At 43.5% G+C, this 22,360-nt stretch overlaps 2 protein-coding genes across 2 annotated transcripts in view; one reads left to right on the top strand and one right to left on the bottom strand.

The window, feature by feature from the left end:
* Positions 1–4,960: 4,960 nt before the first annotated feature.
* Positions 4,961–10,675, bottom strand: rdh8a (retinol dehydrogenase 8a). The gene is made up of 6 exons (XM_084570086.1): positions 10,436–10,675; positions 8,019–8,180; positions 6,981–7,160; positions 6,656–6,749; positions 6,374–6,557; positions 4,961–6,262 (listed from the first exon to the last, which is right to left on the bottom strand). Exons 1-6 carry the CDS (start codon positions 10,539–10,541, stop codon positions 6,035–6,037), a joined length of 954 nt encoding a protein of 317 aa, XP_084426212.1. The 5' UTR covers positions 10,542–10,675; the 3' UTR covers positions 4,961–6,034.
* A 7,939-nt stretch (positions 10,676–18,614) lies between these two features.
* Positions 18,615–22,360, top strand: part of col5a3a (collagen, type V, alpha 3a) — a 44,692-nt gene continuing 40,946 nt past the window's right edge. Inside the window, exon 1 of the mRNA XM_084570018.1 lies at positions 18,615–18,864. Coding sequence (XP_084426144.1) covers positions 18,780–18,864 — 85 coding nt within the window. The 5' untranslated portion in view covers positions 18,615–18,779. The remainder of the gene's footprint in view (positions 18,865–22,360) is intronic.

Here is a 22,360-nt window from a genome sequence, read left to right as displayed (position 1 = left end):
AAGTGCACCAGCACACATTAAATGGAAAATGACTCACAGTTTGATCGACACTTTTACTGTGAAGTGGCCCAGTAACAGGAACCGAGTGTTAAGAAATGTCTGGATTAAACTGTGAGATCAGCATTTTATCAGTCTTTCCTTTCATTCAAATGCATTTAAATACAATATAATGTTGAGATATGCTGCACATGTTACTGTATATATAATCGTAGATGTTGATATGCTGTTTCTGTTGCATTTTCAGTCATGGTGTTAGCTCAGTGGCCTGTTGCAGGGGCTGCTGGGAATCTAAACAAAAGCACAATGCTGCATCAGCACAAGATTTAAAAGACAAACATTCGGTTTCAGTTACCGGATTCAATCTGTGGATTGTGCATGTAGTTACAAAAAAAAAAAACCTCCAGCAACAGCAATAACCTGCAGAACACACTGCGATATATCTCATCAATACGAGCAACTTTTGAAAAAGTGCCATTTAATCTTATAAACTCATCTAATGCTACAGAGGCACACAGGTTTCAGGGTTCACCGATAGTCTCCCAATTCTAATTTTAATGTATAAACATTTATGACAGTAGAAATGTCAAGTTGTGGGCAACAATTCCTGATCAGTTCCATTTGCTGACCAGATTTAGTCGATCTCTCTCTGTCTTTCTCTGTGCTGTGTCTTAATCTCGTAGCCATGTTGGAGAAGTTGTAAGCCGTGAACATATTCAGGATGTGACCACCTTGTATGCATCAGGAATACAGCACAGGTCCTCTCCCTCCGGGACTCGCCTTATATTGCAGCACTTCCCCTCGAGCAACCGAAACCGGGCCGTGCACAGACAAGCAAAGCCAGTGCATGTCGGGCCTCAGGGAGAGACACGCACCACCTAGATGAGCAGATTAGATAGAAGAGAGATGAAAGGGAGAAAACAAATCAGACGCTATGCTGGGGGGAAGAGGGCCAGAGAGAGAGAGAGAGACGCTTTTTATTGCATGCGAACGACGTCTCATAAACTTGAGGATGAGAGGCAGTAGAAGAAAATAAAAAAAGATATGTGAAAATAAATTGAGGACTGAGAAAATAGAATCTAATTTGTAGCGCCAGTTAATAAAAGACTGAGAGAGAGAGAAAAAAAGGAGGGGTGCGAGGGACATCGGCCAAATGACAGAGGCGTGTTTGTGTTCTGATTAGGCTGAGCCAAATGGAGGCGGCTCGCCAATGCAGATAACCAACAAAGACATCTCTTCACTGGGGACAAATCTACGAGCATCTTTTCACGGTCAATAGATGGAGGCATTCTTTTGTTTTGATTAAAAAAAAAAAAAAAAAGAAATCCTTGGTGGATGCATGAATATGAAACAAAGATTACCGTTCATCCGCACTTAAAGGAAGTAGATGCCGTTATTATTTCAGTTATCTTACTGTTATGTACTTACGAGCTGTCATTTTGAATGTCTATTCAGTGTCAGCCTGGCTGCCAAGATGTGGTGCACTCAAGCTGAATAAACAGCCACGGTGGCTCCTTGGACTAAGACGGGCTTCCTGGCGAGGGTGTGCCGGCACCCTGTCTGGATTCTCATCTTTATTTTTGGCAACAGTGAATAGATCATATCCATGGCAGGGCTGATCGGGACCTGAGCAGGGGTTTCTCTTTGGCAGGAAAACGAGGCTGGGATAGGGCCAGGGTTGCTAGGCAAGAGCAAACTTCAATACTCTTCAATACTGATAGACCCTCTGATGAGGTCACCGTCTATCACACAAAGAGAGTCTCTATCTATCTATCTATCTATCTATCTATCTATCTATCTATCTATCTATCTGTCTATCTATCTGTCTATCTATCTATCTATCTATCTATTTTGGTATCTTTGAGTCCTCTCTCTTTCACATCAACACTCTCACGCTGGCAGAGGCAGAATAACTGAAAAGCGTAGCCATTCTTGGGAAACAAATTAAAAGGGCAAACCAGGCACCCCCCTGGTCGGAAATATTCCCTCCTCGGTGTCGGTTGAACCAGAGAGCAAAGCATGTTGTTATTTTTCTGCAAATTAAAAATGTAAATGTAAATCTCCTCCGCATCGGGATTCCCAGACGTCTAATTACAACACTGAAAGAGTGACAACAAGTGATCCGTGGTGGAGGAGGCTGAGAAGGCAACGGAGAGATGATATGTTTGAGAAATAAACGTTTGCGCTCAATGGTGAGAAGGGAGGAATTATTTTGTGTGCTTGGGAGCTTGTTCAAGTTGTTTTCCGTCCCATCCGTTTGCCCGGTTTTGTCTTTTGCCTTTTCGGAATCACGCTCCCTGACGTCAGGCTCCTTGCCTTGTCTTGCCCGCAAACAGGAGTATCAGGTTTTGAGTGAGACTTGTGCTGTGACACCGTCAGACTCATCGTATGGAATATTACACCAGACTGACCTCACAGTCCAAAGAAAACAAGATTAAACAAAACGAGATGATCACGTTACATGAGATCAGATTACATCACCTATAATCCCAGCACAATCAAGCCATCCTGATGTTGGAGATTTATAATACTTTGAGCCCTCTAATCACAGGGTTTCACAGTCATTGAAACTGGTTGTTTCGTTGAGCGTATGGAGCGGAACAAAACAAAATGGTTGTCTGGAAATTCCTGTTGGATTGTTTATAATCTGGAGGAGCCATTGGGAAAGGGGACAAGGCTAATGTAGGAATGACTGCGACAATAGCAGTCCTGTGTCTGCAAAGAAATGTGTATGACCGGGCCAGCCTGAGCCAAGATTCTTTAGAGTCTTTATCTTTATTTATGCTCCAAACGTTCCTGAATGGCCCTACAAACAAGCAGCTCTACTCAGAACGAGAGACGATGAGACCCTCTTCATGCGCGAACAAACAATCGACCCACGACGGGTCTGAGAGAGGTCACTCGACAGTGGAGTTATGGAGAAGGACAGAAGAGATGGCAGACAGACAGACAGACAGACAGTGGGCCTCAGAGAAAGAGAGAGAGTGAGCAAGAGGGAGGGAAAGAGAAGAGGAATGGACCGAGGGAAGAAGGAGGGGAGAAGAGGTTGCGTGTTTGTTCCTCCCTGTGGATGGACTTTGCTGCCCTGATGGACCCATACTGCCACAGGCCGGCCACAGGGCATCCTGGGCTTCTCTTGTTTTGACTTTATAAAGATTGATAGCTCCCCTCAGACCTCAGCTCAGCCCTGTGGACGGTGGTATGTCCCGTGTGGCTACATCTCCAGTGACATGCAACAATATAAATGGTGACTGAAATGTATTTAACTGTTGGTCTGTTTTGTTATCACAGAAACACAATGTTTCATTCAGTGACTTTCTTCTCAATTGTTCAAAATGGATCCTTGATAGCAGAGGAAGTAATGACAGAAATAGATAAGTGGGGCCTGATTCACATCCAAGCTGACCTGGGAGCAGACTGAAGCACCCTGTCTAGACATCAGCTCCACTTAATAGTAGCATCCCGCTTCTCGCTGTGTCTGTTGCTTCCTCTGTTTCTTTTTATCTCTCCCTCTCTTCTTGTCCTCCCCCAGCTCAGTTCTCACAATTTTCTGACCTGCGCAGCTCCCTTTTCTTTAGATCTCTTATTCCCCCCTCTGCCTCATCACTGACTGGTGATGACGATAGTGAAAGAAATGCGTATTCTGTAAATTTGCCGAAGCTATCACTGCTTATTTCTTTTGGCCATTCTCCTCATAACACAAGTGGATGCTTAGTACGCAGGTCGCATACGGGCAAATCCAGTCAGTGTTTACTGGCTTAGAAATTGTGACAGGGTTACAATTAAGAGAAGACCTAACCACGTCACACTGCCCTCATTATATTGCAATTACATTGTTGATTGAGAAACAAAAACACACAACAATGGTTTGATAAAAACCTCTTCTTTAACGAGACTTTGCTGTAGCTCCTGTGTTTATTCAATTAGTAAATAGGTCTTCCATTCAGGTCTAGGCACCCCAATTCTCATTTTCCCAAGTGCAACAGACCCCACCCTTTGCTGCCCCGAACCCTCTACCCACCCCCTGCCATTAGCCTTCAGTGTCCCACATTGGGTCTTGGCATCCCCCTGAACATTCAGGACGTACAGACTCCTCCCCCAACCTCCTCGGATCCCCTATCCCCCCTTCCCCTCCAACCCCCGCACACACACCCATTTGATTGTGATTGACAGTGTCTTTGTTCCATTGTGCGGAGCTGTCGCCTCTGATGAAGACACATACACAGAGCTGAGGCACTGCACTCATTGTACTGAACAGAAACTACAGGTCTGCAACCAGTTGCACTGTCCTGTTATGTGGAGCTCCATGCATTCATTCTGAATGAGTGCAACTACCCCGGGCCTGGAAGGGCACAGCAGCATGGGATGAGACAGAGTGTGCAGGGCAAACTGCAGCTAGGCTACCTAGGCCCAACCCTAAGGCCTCTCCCAGTGTGGACCAGGACCAGGGGGTCCCGATGGGCTAAGAGGGCCAGCTGGAGAGGGAGGCTCAAGGCTGCGCAATGTGTCTGAGGTTGTCATTAGTTTTCACCCCTCCTCAGGGATGGGAACCAGGTCACATTCTCTCACACGGCACAAAGCCGGGTGTGTGTGCGAGAGGGTTGGGGGTTCAAGGGAGGGGTTTTGATGGGGAGCAGGCCATGACCTCTTTATATCCATCAACAGATCACTAACTTGGCCAATAGACGTGCTCGTATAACACATTCACACACACAATCACATGCATGCAAACACATGCTAATGTGTGCACATGTGCACAGACAGGCACACTCACAAAAAATGCATATGCAAAAACGAATATGTGCTCCGCAAGAGGCCTTTCACCCAAATATTGTTCCAAAAGTAGTTGTTGGCTGAGATATTGTCAATATGACAAATTTTTGATAATACTGCTATTAACTATTGATGTTCTCACTAAAGATTTTAATTCAGTTTTCTTGTACTTGTCTATCTCAGGCAAAGACAGATTCCTATACACCTCCAACTCAGTTTCACAACAGAAAATTCATCCTGTAAATCACAGTCATAATTACCGGTAAGCCATGCCTATGAACCCTGAAACCGGTTTATCTAGACCAAACCTTGTAGGTTTCTGTGTTATTATTTGTTCTACTTCTTTTATGTGCGGTGGCATGCCAAAATGGCTGGTGTGAAAAAGGCCAGTCCTGCGAAAGCCACAGGTTGGCTACAAACAATGCAGAGAAATACTGCCCCCTCTTGGTGTCAAAGAGGCTTGCAGAGAAAAAGCATGCAGAGCTTTTACCGTTAGTTTTACTAACAACGTTATCATAAAATATGGTCCACGTTGTCATTAAAAAAAAGACATATGGCGACAAATCAGGATTTTGTTTTTATTTTTAATCAAATTGCTAGATTAAAAATACCTGAACCACCCCTTCGGCAAACTCTTTAAAACCAAAAACATTCAATTTATCAAAAGATTAAAAATACGATTCAACAGCAGTTATGACTACAGGAATACTACATTAAGGCAAACACGTAATGTAGGGCACAACAACAACAACAAAAAAGCATGTTATATTCTGTGAGCCTGAGTGTAAAATGGTCTAGGCTACAAATTATAGTATTATTGTCTCTGTATTCTCTACAATGTTATTGTTCCTCTTGTTTACTGAGTTCATTTGTGCTTTCAGACTGTATCTCATGTTCCGTCTGTGTGTTCTCTTAAAACAATATATATAAATATATATAATCCACTTCCTTTAATGCCTTTCAGATCTTCCCCTAGCAACACATGGCATTCTCCTTTTAATCTGTATAATAAGTCAATGTGTGTGTTGCTTTTTCTGTGTTGTGGGGTATGCATGTTACTGTGTCAGCATACGCATACAACATCTCTCTAGACAAATGTGTGCAATTATGCATGTTGCCTGGCAAAGCTTATTGTGGCAGTGTCTTCGAACTAAAAGGTTCCTCTTCTCTCCGGGTTACTGCTTCTAGTCTACCTGCTCTGCCCAAGACCTCGGGAAAAGGCACAGAGGACCTGGCTGGGGTGAACAAACCGGGAGGGCCCTCTTCAGTTGGGTGAAATGGTGCGCCTGCGGAGGCAGCTGCAAGTCAGGCACTTGAGGATGCTCATGGTGATGTGCATGAGAGGGCCAAAATTGAAGAGTAAGTTGTAGAAGGTGTTCACCGACAGGCCGCCAGTCTCATCTGCGTATTTTAAGGCCACGATGGGTGTGTAGAGGCTGTTGGTCAGATTCCTGAAGCGAGGACTGCTCGACTCAATAACCTTTTTAGTGCACTGGAGAGAAACAAAAGAGGGTTTTATGGCCAGACTGTAGCAACTCACCACACATGATTCAATCCTGACACAGATCTGGTCAAACGTCAGTCAGAAAACCTGTCCTCTTACTTTGGCTATGTCCTCTGGTGTCTGGCCCATGGCCTCAAATATATCTATCGACGACGGCAGGTAAACGTCTTTAAAATAACGAACTGTGTCAGCATCCGCTCCTGGATACTCCATCTTCGCCACGTCCTCCATCATCTTCGTCTCAAACTCGGTGTGCACCGGACCGGGCTCAATCATGGACAACCTGAGGCGAGTCAGACACAGAAAGATTCACGAGGGAGCATGTATATCACAAAGCAAAGACAGATGTGAAGGAAGGACAGAGGGAGGCGGGTAATCTACCGGATATTGAACTTCATCAGCTGCACAGCCATACTCTCACAGAACCCTTCCATCGCAAACTTAGAGGCAGTGTAAACGTCATTGAACACCACTCCTGATGCAAGAACAGAAACAGGGACACATCGCTGAATTGCGTTATCAAATGAAACATCTAAAGTGCATCAGATGCTCTCTAATATGTAATGCGAGACACAAAGAAATAGAAAAACAAAAAACTAAACTGCTTCTCTCTAATAAGTAAACTTATTCTGCCAAATATTCTGAACAACAGATTATAACAAAGATTTCTGACTTCACTAATTTCGTAGATACATTGTTAACATACCCTGAAGACCCATAACACTGCTCATGACTACGATGTGCCCTGAACGCCTCTTCTTCATGTCTGGCATCACTTCTTTAATCATGCGAACGACGCCAAAGAAGTTGGTCTCGAACACCCTCTTCATCTCCTCGATGCTGATGCTCTCCACGGGTCCAAGCAAGCCCACGCCTGCGTTGTTAACTGACGGATTCAAAAAAATGACACAACGCTTGAATGTCCAACATTGGTATTACATGGTTAAGATGCTGATTTAATGAGATGAGGGCTTAACTTTCCTAGACTGAAACTACTACTCGACATTGCCACTAGATGTCAGCGTATGACAACAACAGAGAGGTGTGATGTAACACCAGTCCATGTTGAAAGGCCTGTGGGTCTTGAGTAATGAGGTGAAGGGGGATGCAATGTTGGATTTAGGATAAGATGGTTTTTAAGGGTTTATAAATAGACACTTTATCCAGACTAAAGACTAAAGACTAAACCCAAGATTTAAAAGAACTGCTTATTCAGACATTATTAATCTGGGAACATACGATTTAATGCACAATCAAATCACGCGTGTCACGAGTCAACCCAATGAACCTGCTGAGATTCTGGGTTTGCATTAGGTGCGAGGACCTCCCATTCAGGAAAAGATGGTGTTATGGGAATAGCCGCTTGCTTGGTTTCAGCTACTGTATGTTTCGCTCACTCCGGATATTGGTGTAGTTTTATATTTTTATGACCCTCACAATCTCCTCCCTCCACCAACTCAACCCATCTGCGTGCAGCCACTGTCTAAAAAGCTTTTTCCTAAAATAGTGTCATTATCACAGTAATGAATGGCAGTTTTTATTAAATACAAGCTACTACGAATGTGAAGTTAGTTATGCATTTGGTTATTATTTCCAAGCAAAGATAATAAATCCACAGGTTGAAACTACTTAACTAAAAATACTAAATAAAATACAAAAGACATAGTCTGTGGCACTATAGAGCAGGTCGAGAAGACGTGCAATTCAAAGGGGCGAAGCAAGCCTCATTTTCAGTCCCACTCACTCAAGATATCAATATGGCGGTCCTTAACATTGTTGATGCACTGCCTGACAGACTCGTCACTGCACACGTCTAATGGAAGCAACATCAAGGTCTTTCCATACGCATCTCCAGCTGCCTCAACTAGCTTGTCCTTTTTCTTCAGGTCCCGCATGGTGGCAATGACTGATAGGGAGAGAAAGAGAAATGTCTTGGATTACGTGGCTTCAGACAAAAAGAACTTTTTACAGAAAGTAGAGAACTGCTCCGCAACACAACCTGGAACTGCGTGTATTTTAGGAATGCATGGAGCGCTTTAAAACATCAGTGTTAACATGACATATTTATGTGGTTTGTGTACATTTGATTTGGAATCATAAAGCAGATCATAAATCTATTTTTCACTGTGATTAAAAAAAGCTTTGGCCTACTGTAAAACTGACTACTTATCGAAACTCAACGCACAAACAGGCAAAAACGCGCGCACACACACACACATGTTGTGACAGAGTCAGATGTGTGGGTCAGAGTTCCCAGAAAAGACCACGCCCCTTAGTTTACAGAATTGATCTCCTCTGAACTTTACACGCTGGGCAACATTAACCTACATACAGCACAGGAATCTATCAAGAGCAGCGACAGCGGCTATCAGCTCGGGGTTGACTTGGTTTCCGTGGCGTCTTTCACACCGTGTGTTCTGCCTACACAACGCTGAGTGACGTTATCTAACATGCAAAAAGACAGGCGGTGTTGTTGCACAATGGCAACAAGCAGGAGTAAACAACCTCCTGTTCCCACATTTATCTAAACCTACCTGTTCTCCCTTGCCAGATAACGTCAAAGCCTCACCTGATTCTTGTCCGAGCAGAGACGTGGTTTAGATTAGATTGAGATTTCTAAGCTGTGCAGTATTACTGACGTAATATTTCATGATGCATTGGTAGCAGTGAATACATTTTTGAGAATGTTACCGTCTCATTGTCGTATTTGTCATTCTAAGCAGTCAGATTGACACTGCATTAAAGACATCTCATGAAGTCTAATTAAGTCTAATCGAATGATTTGAGAGCGGCTGTTCAAGAAGCAACAGAAAGATTTACGTGCTGGTGGAGACGTGAACAAGAGAACCATTGTTCTTCTGGGCCCTGAAGGAATTACTCTTGGGCAGCTTAAACATTCTTGAAAGAACCACATTGCACTGGGGGTATTTTGAGGCTTTCTCTGTGTTTTGTTCATGTTACTGCAACGAACCATTACTTCATGCACAATGCAATATTTAATCTCTGCAGGATTTCCTAAAGAAAAGAGCAGATCAGCTTTGTTGTTCAGATGTGGCCTTATTGAAAGCAGGTCACACAGCAGAAACAAAAATCTGCTCAAACCATTGTCGGGAGGGAGGGGGCACTCAGTCGCTTTTGTTTTGCTCATCTATTTCATGGCAATAAATCCCATCAGATCCCAGTGGCTTACAGGAGAGAAAAAGAAACCTTTAACAAACCCTTGCACGGTTGTGCCTGGAGTGGACAACCAGGAAGAGTAGGCTTTGATTTTAATTACGGGTTACATAAAATGATAACAGTAATCAAGAGGCTCACAGCTAACTCACTGACTGTACAGCCAGATAAGCAGTTCAGTATGCATACATGCTAAAAAAAGCTCTTGTCACAGGGGTCTTGAGGCAAACTCCCACCAACAGGGGTGGGGGTTATAAGGTGGTCTAAGATAATTCTGTCTGGGGCTCCACAACGTGGAAGGGTTTTTGAATTAAATCACAATTCCTGGAGTGACATTAATGGTGGCTGGGAAGCAGTAGAGGAGACACACAGACCAACAATGTCAAAGTGGGACTCCCCAGCTCCACTGTGTGCCAATGAAGACTTCAAACAGGGCCCTTGCTTTAGAGTGAACCCTCGCTTGTACAGGTCTCAAACTTTGTCCCCCTTTCAACACTCGCTCCAGTGAGGGGACTATAGGCACATTAGATACGGCACTAAACCGGAGCAGGCGGTCTACAATTCACAGCAATAAAAGCGGGCTTTGTGCAGGAGAAGTCACTTGAAAGAGAACTGACAAGTCTCCTTTCAAGAATCCAGCCTGGCAAGAGGCATCCGCGCAGAGCCCTTCCCTGGAAACTGCGCTTTCAGATGATAATAGTTGAACCAAAGGGGCGACGGAATCCCAGTCCTTACAAAAGGATATGGATCCGATATTACTAGGGTTAAGCTATTTAAATGGACACTACACCAAATAACGAATGAGCGTTAAGACGGAGCATTGCGCATGAAACTCAGTCGAACTTCGTGCGTAAAGGAGGCTTGGTGCGATTGTAGAGTTTTGCAGGGAAAGTAAACACGGAACAGTCCTTCAAGCGACCCGCACCATTACAGGCTTGCTACTAATAGTTCCGATCAAAGAAACAATATAGAAGAAAGCGCATTTACCATGGTAACGCTTCTTTTCATCTTTGGCCAGCGTGACGGCAATTCGTAACCCGATGCCTGAGGAGCAGCCGGTGATCAGGACAACTTTCTGCCCGCTGTTCGCCATGATTTGTCAGGGTAGGCGCTGTGTTTTTCAGCGGTCCTCTGCTCCGGATGGTCGCTGCCGAGGGAGCTACCGATCACCGGACTTTAAAAAACATAAGCGGATCATGCAGCCACGGCAGCCATGTGAGCGCCTAATTCGGTCACATGTTCAATAAAATCAGTAACAAAAAAAAAAAAAAAAAAGAGAGAGAGAGAGAGAGAGAGAGAGACGACATTGCAAACACCGCTGGAAGTTTTTTAAACTTGATAGGTGCCGCCTGCCCAAGAAAAATCTACTTAATTCCTTAAAAATGTGTGGACGTGTGTGCGCGCACGGGCATGTGGTGGAGGGGGCAGTGCTTGATTTCTGAGCTGGTGACCCCCCCAACAATAAAGAACTGTAATATGCAATATTGAAATGTGAAATATAGCCAAGCAGAACGCTGTGACACCACATGCAGCATTCCCAACAGCACGTATAGTTTTACCAATAGGTAATTTTACTCACATTTTCAGTTTTGTTTCTTTTTTTTTTTTTTTTTTTAAATAATAATTTCACCAAGTTACTCACCTTTAAGCAATGAATCAAACTGACGCAAAATAAATAACTAAAATGGCTGGGATGCACATATGGTGCACATATTATTATTATTATTATTATTAGTAGTAGTAGTAGCAGTAGGGTTAATAGAGTTAGTAGTAGTAGTAGTAGTAGTAGTATGCTTATTTCCTGTTTCCCAGACTTTAAGACCAAATTAATTCGACTGTAGCTGTTTTAAATAAAACCTCTCATTCTTCTCTGACCTCAAGTTTGGAAGGCAGCGTTTGATTTATTCGATCTAATTCTTTGCATTGTACCGCCATCTAGTGGTAGCATACGGCGAAGCACACTTATGTAGCACTCGGGTTGAATGCCTCATCAACTGTCCCTGCAATCCAAATAATAAGACCATTTAAGAATGTAAGAGGGGTGATCTGAGTTTATTTGGCAGATTGTTTGGGTTTGGGTCATCAGCAAAGGTCTGTCTTGTTGACAAGTGGACTCTGTTCTTGAGGGATGTCATAACGGGCCAAAGTTGCTTTGATAAGATCTTAGATAAGGCTCTTTTTCTGTCATGTCGGGGCCTGTTGCTAAGTGTGATGCAACTGCATGAAAAGTGTTGTTTTTTTCATGGGAGTGTGGTGTTTTTTATTCGCTATAACAGTGATTCTAATAATTCCCAAGCATGGATTCGCAAACTGCCTAAAGAGTAATAACCTACTGCATGCATTAGTCAAGTCCTTCTCTTCGGCTTTACACTTATAACTAGTATGAACTCAGTGTGCCTGTTTATTCATTCATTAATGGAGTCATTTATTTCTGTATTTACGTCAACCTGTACATTACACCGCTGGATTTTCTCATTTCTCATTTGGAAAGAGTCCAGGCTTGACTGTAGCTCCCCACCATTAATACCATAATAGGTTTGGATGTATCCTCTCTTTATTTTCACCCCAGCCTGAAACCTGGTTTATGTATTCCTCTGACTCAACAGATTTTCAACTAGACCGTCTGACACAAAGCATTTCCGCCCTTAAAAGCGTATTCCATACAATGATGAATCATCCCTTGGTTACGCCATTTAATCCAGTTGCCGTTTGTCTGCTCCGGGGGTGACTTAAGGTTACTTATGAATGGGTTTCTATCATCAAGAGCAGCTATTTATTTTTGCCACATCTTTGAGAGGAAAAATTCTCCTGTAGGGAAGCCTCATATTAACCGTGAGTGGAGTCCAGAGTCCTGGTCTTTCAAAGGTCTATCACTAACCAGAGACAGGTTTAGCATTACAATAAAAAAAAAAAAAAAAAAAAATCCACCCCAAGCATTTTATGAAGGCAGTTCCTGCAGAGAGTATTCAGACAAAATGACATTTTCCCTCATTTACTCTATAGTAGAAACCTCTTTGGCAGCCATTTAGACACATGTTGAGGATAAGTGAAGCAAAGACAGTGCATTCGTGCACAATTTGAGCACATCAGTTAAGTCCATACAATATTCATGCTATTGGAAACTTTCCTGACTTCTTTTTAGCAAATTTTGACCCCTAATTTGTGTATGACCACTACAGGAAAGTCCAGTGCATGCGTTCAACTGTGGTATAAAACTCAGCAGAGACCAAACTTAAAGCTAGAAAAGTCTTTATTACACTAAATGTCACTGTCAGATAAGATACCCCTCTGATTCCCCAAATAAGAGATTAATTATTTTCCAAAGATTTGGCTTCACATTTCTGTCTACATAATTTCCTGAGAGTCTTCATTGACAGTTGGCCATAGCATTTTATTTCACTTACATACACAATGGCGGCCCTACACCAGAAGATATGGTGCTAGAAAAGCTGACGTAAACTGATGGACTATAGTCGGGGGCGTTCCAAGTGTGCTTCCCCTTGGGCCTCTGGATGAAGTGGACAGGTGTGGATGGAGCCAGCGATTTCTGTCAGCCTCCGAGCTATGGCTGTGGAATTTCAGTAGACTGAGGCACTAAGACACAGGGGGAGAGGGGTTCAGGGAGACAAAAGAAAGGGAATAATGCAAGCCCGTGCACGCTTTTCCACGCCACGCGCTTTCTGTTCTTTTGAAGTCTTGTAAATGCGGTCTTTGCACCTCAAACCTTTGCCTCTCCACTTTCTCTGCTACACTTCAATACCAACGATTTCAAACCCTCATGGTAGCAATACGTTTTTCACTATCCCTCAGAGCTCTCTCAGACACATACTCCAGCTGAGCCCTGGGCCCAAATCATCTCTGACCAAAGTCCATTGCCAAAGTCCAAGTCATAGAAAATGACACTCCCATCCCCTCTAAGCCCCCTTTTTTATAGCTTAATAGTCAATTTCCTGTGTACTGACTTTACGGATACATGGACAGATGCTCCTGGAACTTCCTGCAAAGTCTGTTTTCTATAATCATAATGAAAGATGAAATGTGTGATTAGAGACACTGTTTAGTTTGCAGTGACTACGTAATGAATGTCGTGTAGCATTTCCAACATTTTCCCTCAAAAGTGTACTAGTAAAATATATCACTTGTGCACACTTAAATTGTACAGTAATATTTCACCACAACAGTGTAATTCGGTTGTCGTTTGTTTTGGCCCTATCGATAGCAACATCTCCATGCAACAGCACTGGACAAGGCAGACACTGGCTGATGCTACTCAAGGGATAAGGGACTCTGGCTGTGTGAAAAGAGGACTGGAATGTTTGCCACAGGTCAGGAGTGGTGCTTTCTGCTCTTTTGTGTGCAGTCTGCAGAGGAGGTGTGGAATGCAAACTTCATGAGAACAGAGGCGAAGAAGAGACCAGGGGAAAGAGTAGCTGGGGGTTGGTGCATGGGAGGGGAAGAGGGAGGGGAAGAATGGATGCGAAGAAAAGAGTGAAAGTGTTTTTGGGGGTCCTGAGGCAGACAGAGAACCCCTTTAATTGAGAGAAAGTGCTCAAAGAGAAGCCCGCGAGCTGCTCCAAAAGAAGGGAGTCAAAATTGCTCCTGCAGCTGCAGACCACACATCACGAACATGAGTGTGCCCTGACAGTGCCAATAACACCCCGAAGACAATGTGGCATTTCTAAGTACCGCTGAATAACATTCTCATGGCTGCTCGTGACTGTGCATTATTTGGACATTTTCTGAACAAACCAGTGCAGCGTCATTTAGACTGAGATCAAAAGCCCTTTTTTTGTGGGACTACATATCATGGTGGAAACAACAGGAAAAAAAACTTGTGTACGTCATTGGGGGAAAAAAAAGAAAGTAAACGGAATCAACAGTGTGTTCCCTGCATGATCTTAGGCAAAGAAAGTATACAAATGGATTCCCAAGAGTGATGTTCGCTTATTCACAGCGACACCGTGCTGCAAATTCTGACAAATTCATTTTAAAAGTCCTGGTGTACCGTGAAAGACAGCAGCTTTCCAAAATAGGCGCGGGGGACGTTTCGAATCATATTTGGCGACGGTGTTTCTTTTTACCTTTTCAGTCTGATTGCGAAAATGCAATCACAGTGCTTTGTGATGTGAACTAACAGCGAAGAGGAGGGTACACAGTGGGGGGAATGGCTCAGTGTGGTCACTGGATGGGTTTACTTACTCTACTTGTTTGAGCAGTTCATTTAACAGACATGGTCCTTAGATGTTAATTAGTTTAGTCTCCCCTCTTGTCTAATGATTATAATTATCACCAGACTGGCAGTTCCCCCTCACTTACCGGCCCAGTGCAAAGGAAAGATTTCCACATTGTACTTTCCCGTGGTTGCAACCCCGGTTTGGAAACTACATTACGGCAAGATTTTGCAACCGACTGATCCCCACGTTCTGATTGTGATCTTGCTCCTTTAAGGAAACGTTGACAGCTAAAATACTTTAAGTTCAGGGCTTATGAAATAGCAAGCAGTGAGTCTTAACCTGTCTCATGTTCCCACTCTGCCCTTTTGAACTGCAGGCAGGCAGGAGAAGCCAGGATACCTGTTGCAGGAGGGTTTTGTACGAGAAGGTGCGGTGAAAGGTCTTGTGTTAGAACACATGCCGCCTGATTTATAGAGATACTATCGTGAGCAGTCAGTGGGTGGGCACAATCACATTTCTCTGGGGGCGCTTTCACGGACGAGGGGTTTTTGCAGTTTTTACAGCCTCTGACAGATTAGCCTGCAGTTTACCCCGCAGGAAAGTGCGGAATTGTTCAGCTCCCATGATTTCTTGCCATTGTACTCTACGTCTTTACACTTTTCTGCATAAAAGACTAGATTTTTTTTTTTTTCATAGCTTCTCTTTCATGTGATATGCAGCCCTTATGCTCATTACTAGCTCTGCTTTATGTGGTGAAATTGGCAGTGGCTTTGTTGCCAGGCTCCACCGCAAGCACAAACCACAAACTTAGATATGCATCATCTTTAATTCCTCGATATATCACGCTGACAGAGGGTAATAACAAGATTTACCTCAGAATATGTGGAGTGACATCACAAACCCATGAGGAAGCAGTGGTGTAACATCTGAGACGACTTGCAGGGAGCTATTTCAGAGCGGCTGCACACTAGAAAAGAAGAGCTTTGAACGCATTTGTGTCTTTAATCTTACATAAATCAATTTTTTGGCAAGTGGACAGTCACCTCTTCCTTCTGGAACATCAGATACACATTTTTCCCTGATACTCGGACTGCTATCCTGTTCTGACACGTTCTCTAACACAGGGAGAAGACTGCAGGCGGACTGAAAGCCCATCTTGGGCTATCTAAATCCTAAGTGCTCCTTTTAGGCTTATGAAGGTGTCGCGGAGGCGTAGAACATAAGGGGATGACAGATCACCCCACTTCAGCCCTCTTAGTGATTAAATAATGAAAAGAAAAGGCCCGTAGTCATTCATCAGCACAAAATGACCTGCAGAGGGAGAGAGAGAGATGCTTCCAATTGGTAACAGGCCTTAGATTGAAGCATTGAACTCCAGCTCTGTATGCATAATTCAATCGTTCAGCTGATTTAATGAATTAAGTCAATAAATATGTGATGAAAATTGAAACGGAAAGACATTGTTGCATCTTTTTTTTTTTCTTATTTCTTTTTGAAAATCCGTGATGGATTTACTTCCTGACAGAATACTTCTTCTCTTTCTTTTAAACCACTGATCCATAAATACATGTCAAAACACATACTGAACATTTAGTGACTCAGTATTCCAGTGTGATTTGTAATGTGAGCAACATGTGTGCTAATTGACTGTGAGGATAGAGACAGCACCAGCGGGACCTGAGATCATTCTGCATGTATCACCTTTTTTTTTTTTTTTGTTAGCAGATATATACAGAAAGTGTTTCTGTCAGCTTGAAAAAGGATAATCTATTTGCCTTACACTAATCAGTATCTGGCTGAGTTATCAAACCCTCTTCATTTGCACATCACGGACATGTGTAATGATTTAAATGAATAGGTTAGTTTATGCAGGTTTGTTGCATGTCGGGTTGAAAGTCTGGGTGTCTTGGGTGCAAGTCAATGCCAGGTTTATTTTGTGACTCATTTTGCACACATTATTTTTCAAAATCGAGCTTGTTATTGTCATTGCATGCGTGCGTGCCTTAAAAAAAATAAATATCTGCAAGTTTTACAGCTTTGGTAGTTGGACAACGGTGCATAGCACATGCTCTGGAAATATTTCTCACCCAGAGCTCAGACTACCCACAGGACTCTTAGTAACTATCTGCTAAAAGCTGCTAGGAATGTGGTCCTGACTCTGGAGGGCTGTAAGCTTGTTCTCAGAAGGGAGACGATGGGAGGTCAGGGCTTTCATTGTTTACCTACCAGATCAACCTCAATCTGTCTGGGTGTTTCTGTCAAGCCTCATCCTATTGGTCACTCCTCTATTTTGTTGAGTTCTTTCCAATCAGCCCTGCATGCAAATGCCGCCAATTTACTCTCTTTGGGGCAAAGGAAACATTTTGTGGATAGTTCACATTCCTAGAGGTTTTCTTATTAGATGGGTTTTTAAATGCTGTCAAAACCCTACTTACATGACATTATTTTTCACCATGAAGATATATGAACGTAATTTGGATTCACAGCATAACCGTCTGTGGGTCAATTATGTCTCCTGTCTAATAATTTGAGGTTGAGAGTTTGGTTTGTGTTCAGATAAACATGGAATGAAGACGAGAGAGAGAGACAGAGTTATCGTCATCTTCTCTCTGCGGTTTGAACTCTTCTCCCTAAGGAGACATTCTGATTTGGCTCCTTTTCTCTGAGTGGTCCCTGGGAGTTCATCTGCCAGTTAATTTACAAGAGCCTGCTGCAGCTTGGACTTCAGAAACGTTATCTTTGGTAATTTTCCAGTTAGACAAGGTCTTCACAAGTCTAATCTCAGAGCATGCCTCGACTGAATGCAGTTGTCTTTGACTTAATTATATTTCTGGCAGGACTGTGTTCGGATTCCACAGGAGATCGGCACAATATAGTTTCAAGCTTTGACAGATGATTGGGCCTGATATCACCTGCAGTATCAGACTATAGGTGAGGAGGCCCAGTCAGTTATATTTCACGCTCCTGTCAGCAATATACTCGTAAAAATAATATTTATTTCTTGATGTTTTATGTCAGCTCAATTGAAATGATGAAAAAACTGTTTAATATTTTGTGAGGATAAAGAAGAATGTGTGTTTCTGTTTGGTTTAAACTGAGACTGTCTACTTCCTGGTCGATTAGACACTTTTACAAGGGCGGGGTGGTCCAGTAAAATTAAAGTTTGGGCGTTAGCAATTATACAACTTATTGTTTGGAGTGGTGTTTTTCAGCCAGGTGTGCCTGGCCCTGAACTAATCAGACCGACTCTCATCTGTCAGCAACCTCTAACCCGAGAGAATTCAGCCTCCAGCCTCGCAGTGTGTTCAAGCTCCAGCCTGAACACACATTACAGCTGATGCTGGGATGAGAGTATAGTGATGGTGGAGATAATCTGCCCCGCTCAGGAAAAACCTTAACCTGAACCGGTCGGGAGTGTTGTTAGGTCAGGAGGTTTATCTGAGCCTTGCTATTGATGTGAAGTCTGAAGCTCGGGTTCATCCTCCAGTTTGAAATTATGCAGGAAAGGGACCTGCACAGTAAATCTGAGAAGCTGTTGGCTGCATAACAAGACTTAAATATAAATTAAAAAGAATTAAAAAAAAGTTTTGTTTTGTTTTGCATCATCATCATCTTATTATTCTAATTATGGTTGACATCTTGTATCTTAGCTGTCCTATGGCTTGGTTTCAGTTTCGGTGGATAACATAATTCAGTTGTCTCCATCTTCAAGTATCAGCCAGTAGTCTAGCTCTACAAAACACTGTGAATTGACAGGTTACCAGGTAAGAGCCTCCACATCGCATCTACGGCTAATGGCAACCTCTAAGAAGTGAGACTTAACAAATTACCGCGAGTAATAAACGTGATTTATGAAGGAGCCCTCTGAGCGCGCACCGCTCACCCATGCGTCCCAGGACGCCGTCGTGTGGGAGGGAAGAGGCGGAGGAGGGGAACAGAGGGAGGGAGGGAGGGAGTGATGGTGAGAGGGAGAAATTGAATGAGAGGGACAGAGCAAAACTGAGGGGAGCCACCACAACAAAACATCTCCAACAACCAAGCAGCAGACCGGGCTCTCTCCTTTTCTCCCCGCATGGCTGCCTAGTTCCGGCAAATAGAACTTCTGCAGCATAAAGTTCTGGGTGCTGGAAGCAGACGGGGGTCCCCGGCTTTGAAAGATGGACCATTTAATAAGGACCAGGTCGCGCAGGAGGATAGATCTGTTTCTTTTTGTCCTGCTTTACGTGACTGCGACACAAGCTGGTAAAGTATATTTAGTTGAACACTGGCAGTTTAATAATGACCAGGTGGTGTAGATGCTCAAATATGTCGCTAAAAGTTGCGGAGGTGCCTTGTGCAGTCTGAATCACGCACTTTGCCCTTTGTCTAAGTTTCCTCGACTTTTCTCCATGCACATTTATTCATCTCTGGGCCGCCAGCCAACAGAAGTTATTAGCGTAAAAGCATAAAGCAGTTTGGATTCACTCTGGATTATGGTGCGTAAGGCTGTTATCTGTAATTTGAATCTGCGTCAATGTTTTAGTGATGCTCCTACTTGTCCTATTGAGTCGCTTCAGGCTGGGCTTATAATTACTTTTGCAAGTTGCTGGAACGTATCAGAACAGATCTATCCTTTGCATTTACATACATGTTGATTAACAGCGTCATGGCACAAGGAGTACAACTTGATTGTTTCAGCTTTTCTCGCTCTGGTTGCATTTTGATTGAAGGTATTTCAGAGGTTTGAATCTAACCTCCCTGGCTCAGGTGTGATTTAAGACATGGACCTCAGAAGATGCAGGCTGTGATGTCATGTTAGAGTTTGCTTGTGACCGGCGTCGGTTTACTGTGAAAGGGTTTAACGTTGGCTTGAGAAAGAGGTGAATGGCCGAACACTGAAAGAACTGAGTAGATTAAAATTCCTGTCATGGATCTGTTTAATGTGCCGTCAGCTCACATAGTTCTTAGCACTAACGCTCTCACGGCCTTAGTCATCATGATTATTCTGGCACACTTGTATATTTGACATGTTTTATTGCAGGCTGCTGGCTCAGGTAATACTTTACACAGTAACTAAGACACCCGGTTACACTACTAAGAGTAGTGGAGTGCAGCTGCATCTGCTCCATCACTTCTGGCGTCCACATTTGATGAACTTTCAAAGTTGTTCAGGAAGTGCTGAACCCATTTGAAGACTTCTTCGTTGCCAAGATGGCCGGCAGGCTTACAGCCAGTTCATGAGTACATATTGCATGTCATTTGGCCCTCTGCTATCTGTCCCTCCACCTGGGTCTCTTTGCCCTATGGCCATGTCAGAGTATCTTCAACTGGTGCAGAGTACTTCCTTGCAGGTGCTGCACTTAAGAGACTCCCTCATGGGGGTGACATGCCTCGACACCAGGCGTTAACCCTGTGGTCATCAGACGCGCTTAAAGATTCATTTTCACTCGTGGCTTTCCACATGCACCCACTTTAAGTCTGGCAGGATGTGATGGAATTCATTGGCTGAAATAAAATGATGGCAGGAGGAAGCGAGCCAACCGACTTAATCCGATTCAAGTGGCACAGTGGCTGTGGTGTCTGCTGCTCTTTAATGAGGGCCTGTGAAGTGAGAGGCTGAGACGATTTAAAAGTGCACAGGACATATGCTGCTGCAGATATGGCGCTCTTCGATACGTGCACGTGGCCGATAAGGCGTTTGTGTTTCCGAGCCTGTGAATGTTTGCCTCCTTGAGTGTGTGTTACAGTCAAAGAATGTTTTCCCATATGCTTTCTGTGTGTGTTCGAGAGATGAGAGAGTACTTTGTAGTCATATTTGCTGACAGGAAGTGAGACATTCTTGCACACGTGCACAATTAGTTTAATTTAGAACCCTCTGTTCTTTTCCCTCAACACTTTCTCTTTGTTAAGGTTCCATTTCCTTCTTTTCCTTTTTGATTCAATGAAAAACCCGGGAATATGGCAGGGTTTGTTTTTATTGTGTATGCCTTATCTCTTCGTTTACATCATCTCTCTCCTGCTGCTTAGACCCTTCCTTATCCTTTACTTGTTCTGTGATGGTGGGAAATTGTGCATACAGCCCCCTCGCTGTGTCCCGTTTGATCCTGTCATCTTGCCAATCCTGCACTAGACTCCCAAAGGAATACAGCCAGCTTTGTTTGCCTTTGATCCAGCAACAAATTAGAGGCAAATGAAAATAAATGAAACGAAGCAACTGTATTTTGCAACACGGGGAACAGGAACAGAAACCTTTAATGAAGGTTACAGTGTCTTTTTTATTTGACTTTGCGTTATTCTAATGGAAACATTAAACATCAAAAGTCTCAAATGTGCTGATGTCTGTCCCTAGTTGCTGATACTGCAAGTGTCACATCAAACTGCATCTCAGGCTTTTTGATGAGGCTGTTTGGAACTCCCCCAAGTCTTTAATATGTAGAAACGATGCTTAAACATTTCGTGGCGCCAAAGTGCAATCTATAGTGTTCAACGCACATCTGGCTTCCAGGAACTCCCCTCCCCTCAGGCACCCACGGCTCTGTGTTTCTGATCGCTGGACGCTCCAAGCAGCTTTCCGCGGGACTAGATGGAGATGCTTCCTGTGGAATTGCAATGAGCAGACATCAGAGGAACTGACTCATTTGCAGTGTCCCCTTGCATGTCATCTGCCACTTTATCTCCGTTCACGAGCCTCAGAAAAGTCTCGTCGTAATCCTCGTCCATCACGTGCACATCTCAGCAGAGGTCACAGTGGTAAGAGAGCCTGTGTGTAGACTCACGAAAAAAACATGGCTCTTTTTTCAAGTGTCCTTTAAGAATGACGTGTATATATCTGCATCACACTCGGTGCGTGAATGTGTTACTTAAAATGTCATGCTTTGATTATGGCGACTCTGGTTACACTCCATAACAGCTGCCTCAGTGTTATGTCTGAGAGACTAAATGGCAGCTTGGGCTCGAAACCTGAGTGGGCTTGGTCTTGTGTTTGTTTATATCTAGATAATCCTCTTCTGTGTATGCTCATGTCCATTGCATTCATTTTTGTTGCCGAGGGCCTCCTATCCCCCTTAGCTCTTTAAGGAAGTTTAGTGATTAGAAATTGGGTCAGACTAGGTTAAGGGCTAATGTTAGGCATGCAGCGGAGATTATTGTTAGGGGAATGGATTTACTGCAGTCACAGAAAGTCCTCACGAGTGTGTTTCTGTACGTGTTGTGCCGAGTGCGTGTCCAGTCAGGGGCCTTGAGGGGCAGGTGTTTTCTCCATGGGCCCAGCAGCTTTTGGCCTGTTGGCCTTGCATGCTGTGAGCAAACACGGGCTGAACAAACTATGGAGATTGAAGAATGTGGCGCTGTAGTGAAGCGGAAGGAAATGACTAACCACATTGCACCAGATTTCTGTTGTTTTGACACCAAAAAAAAATTAAAACGATTAGCATTAGCCGCAGACCCGCATCCCTGTGAACAAGCCAAATCATTTTAATAATGTTTTTATTATAACAGTGGATCAAAGAATTAAGATTTTAGCTCCCATTGGTGAGTTTCATCATTGCTTTCATAGTTTCCTATGAATATTCATATGACTTCCAAACACATTACTCCTCAGAATATGTTAAAAAAAAATAAAAATATGCCCTGCAGTTATCTGCAAGAGCGTTGGCCTGACTTGCACCTAAAGTGAAGCAGACTTAACCAGAAAAGCGCATGCAAATGATACAAGCAGCATCTCTGTCTGTCTTTTACTTACAGCGATCTCTCAAACCAA

Source organism: Chelon labrosus (assembly GCF_963514085.1).
Source record: "Chelon labrosus genome assembly, chromosome: 21".
Classification (NCBI taxonomy): Eukaryota; Metazoa; Chordata; class Actinopteri; order Mugiliformes; family Mugilidae; genus Chelon; species Chelon labrosus.
Note: the sequence above shows the minus strand (reverse complement) of the source record. Positions and strands in the feature narration are given on the sequence as shown.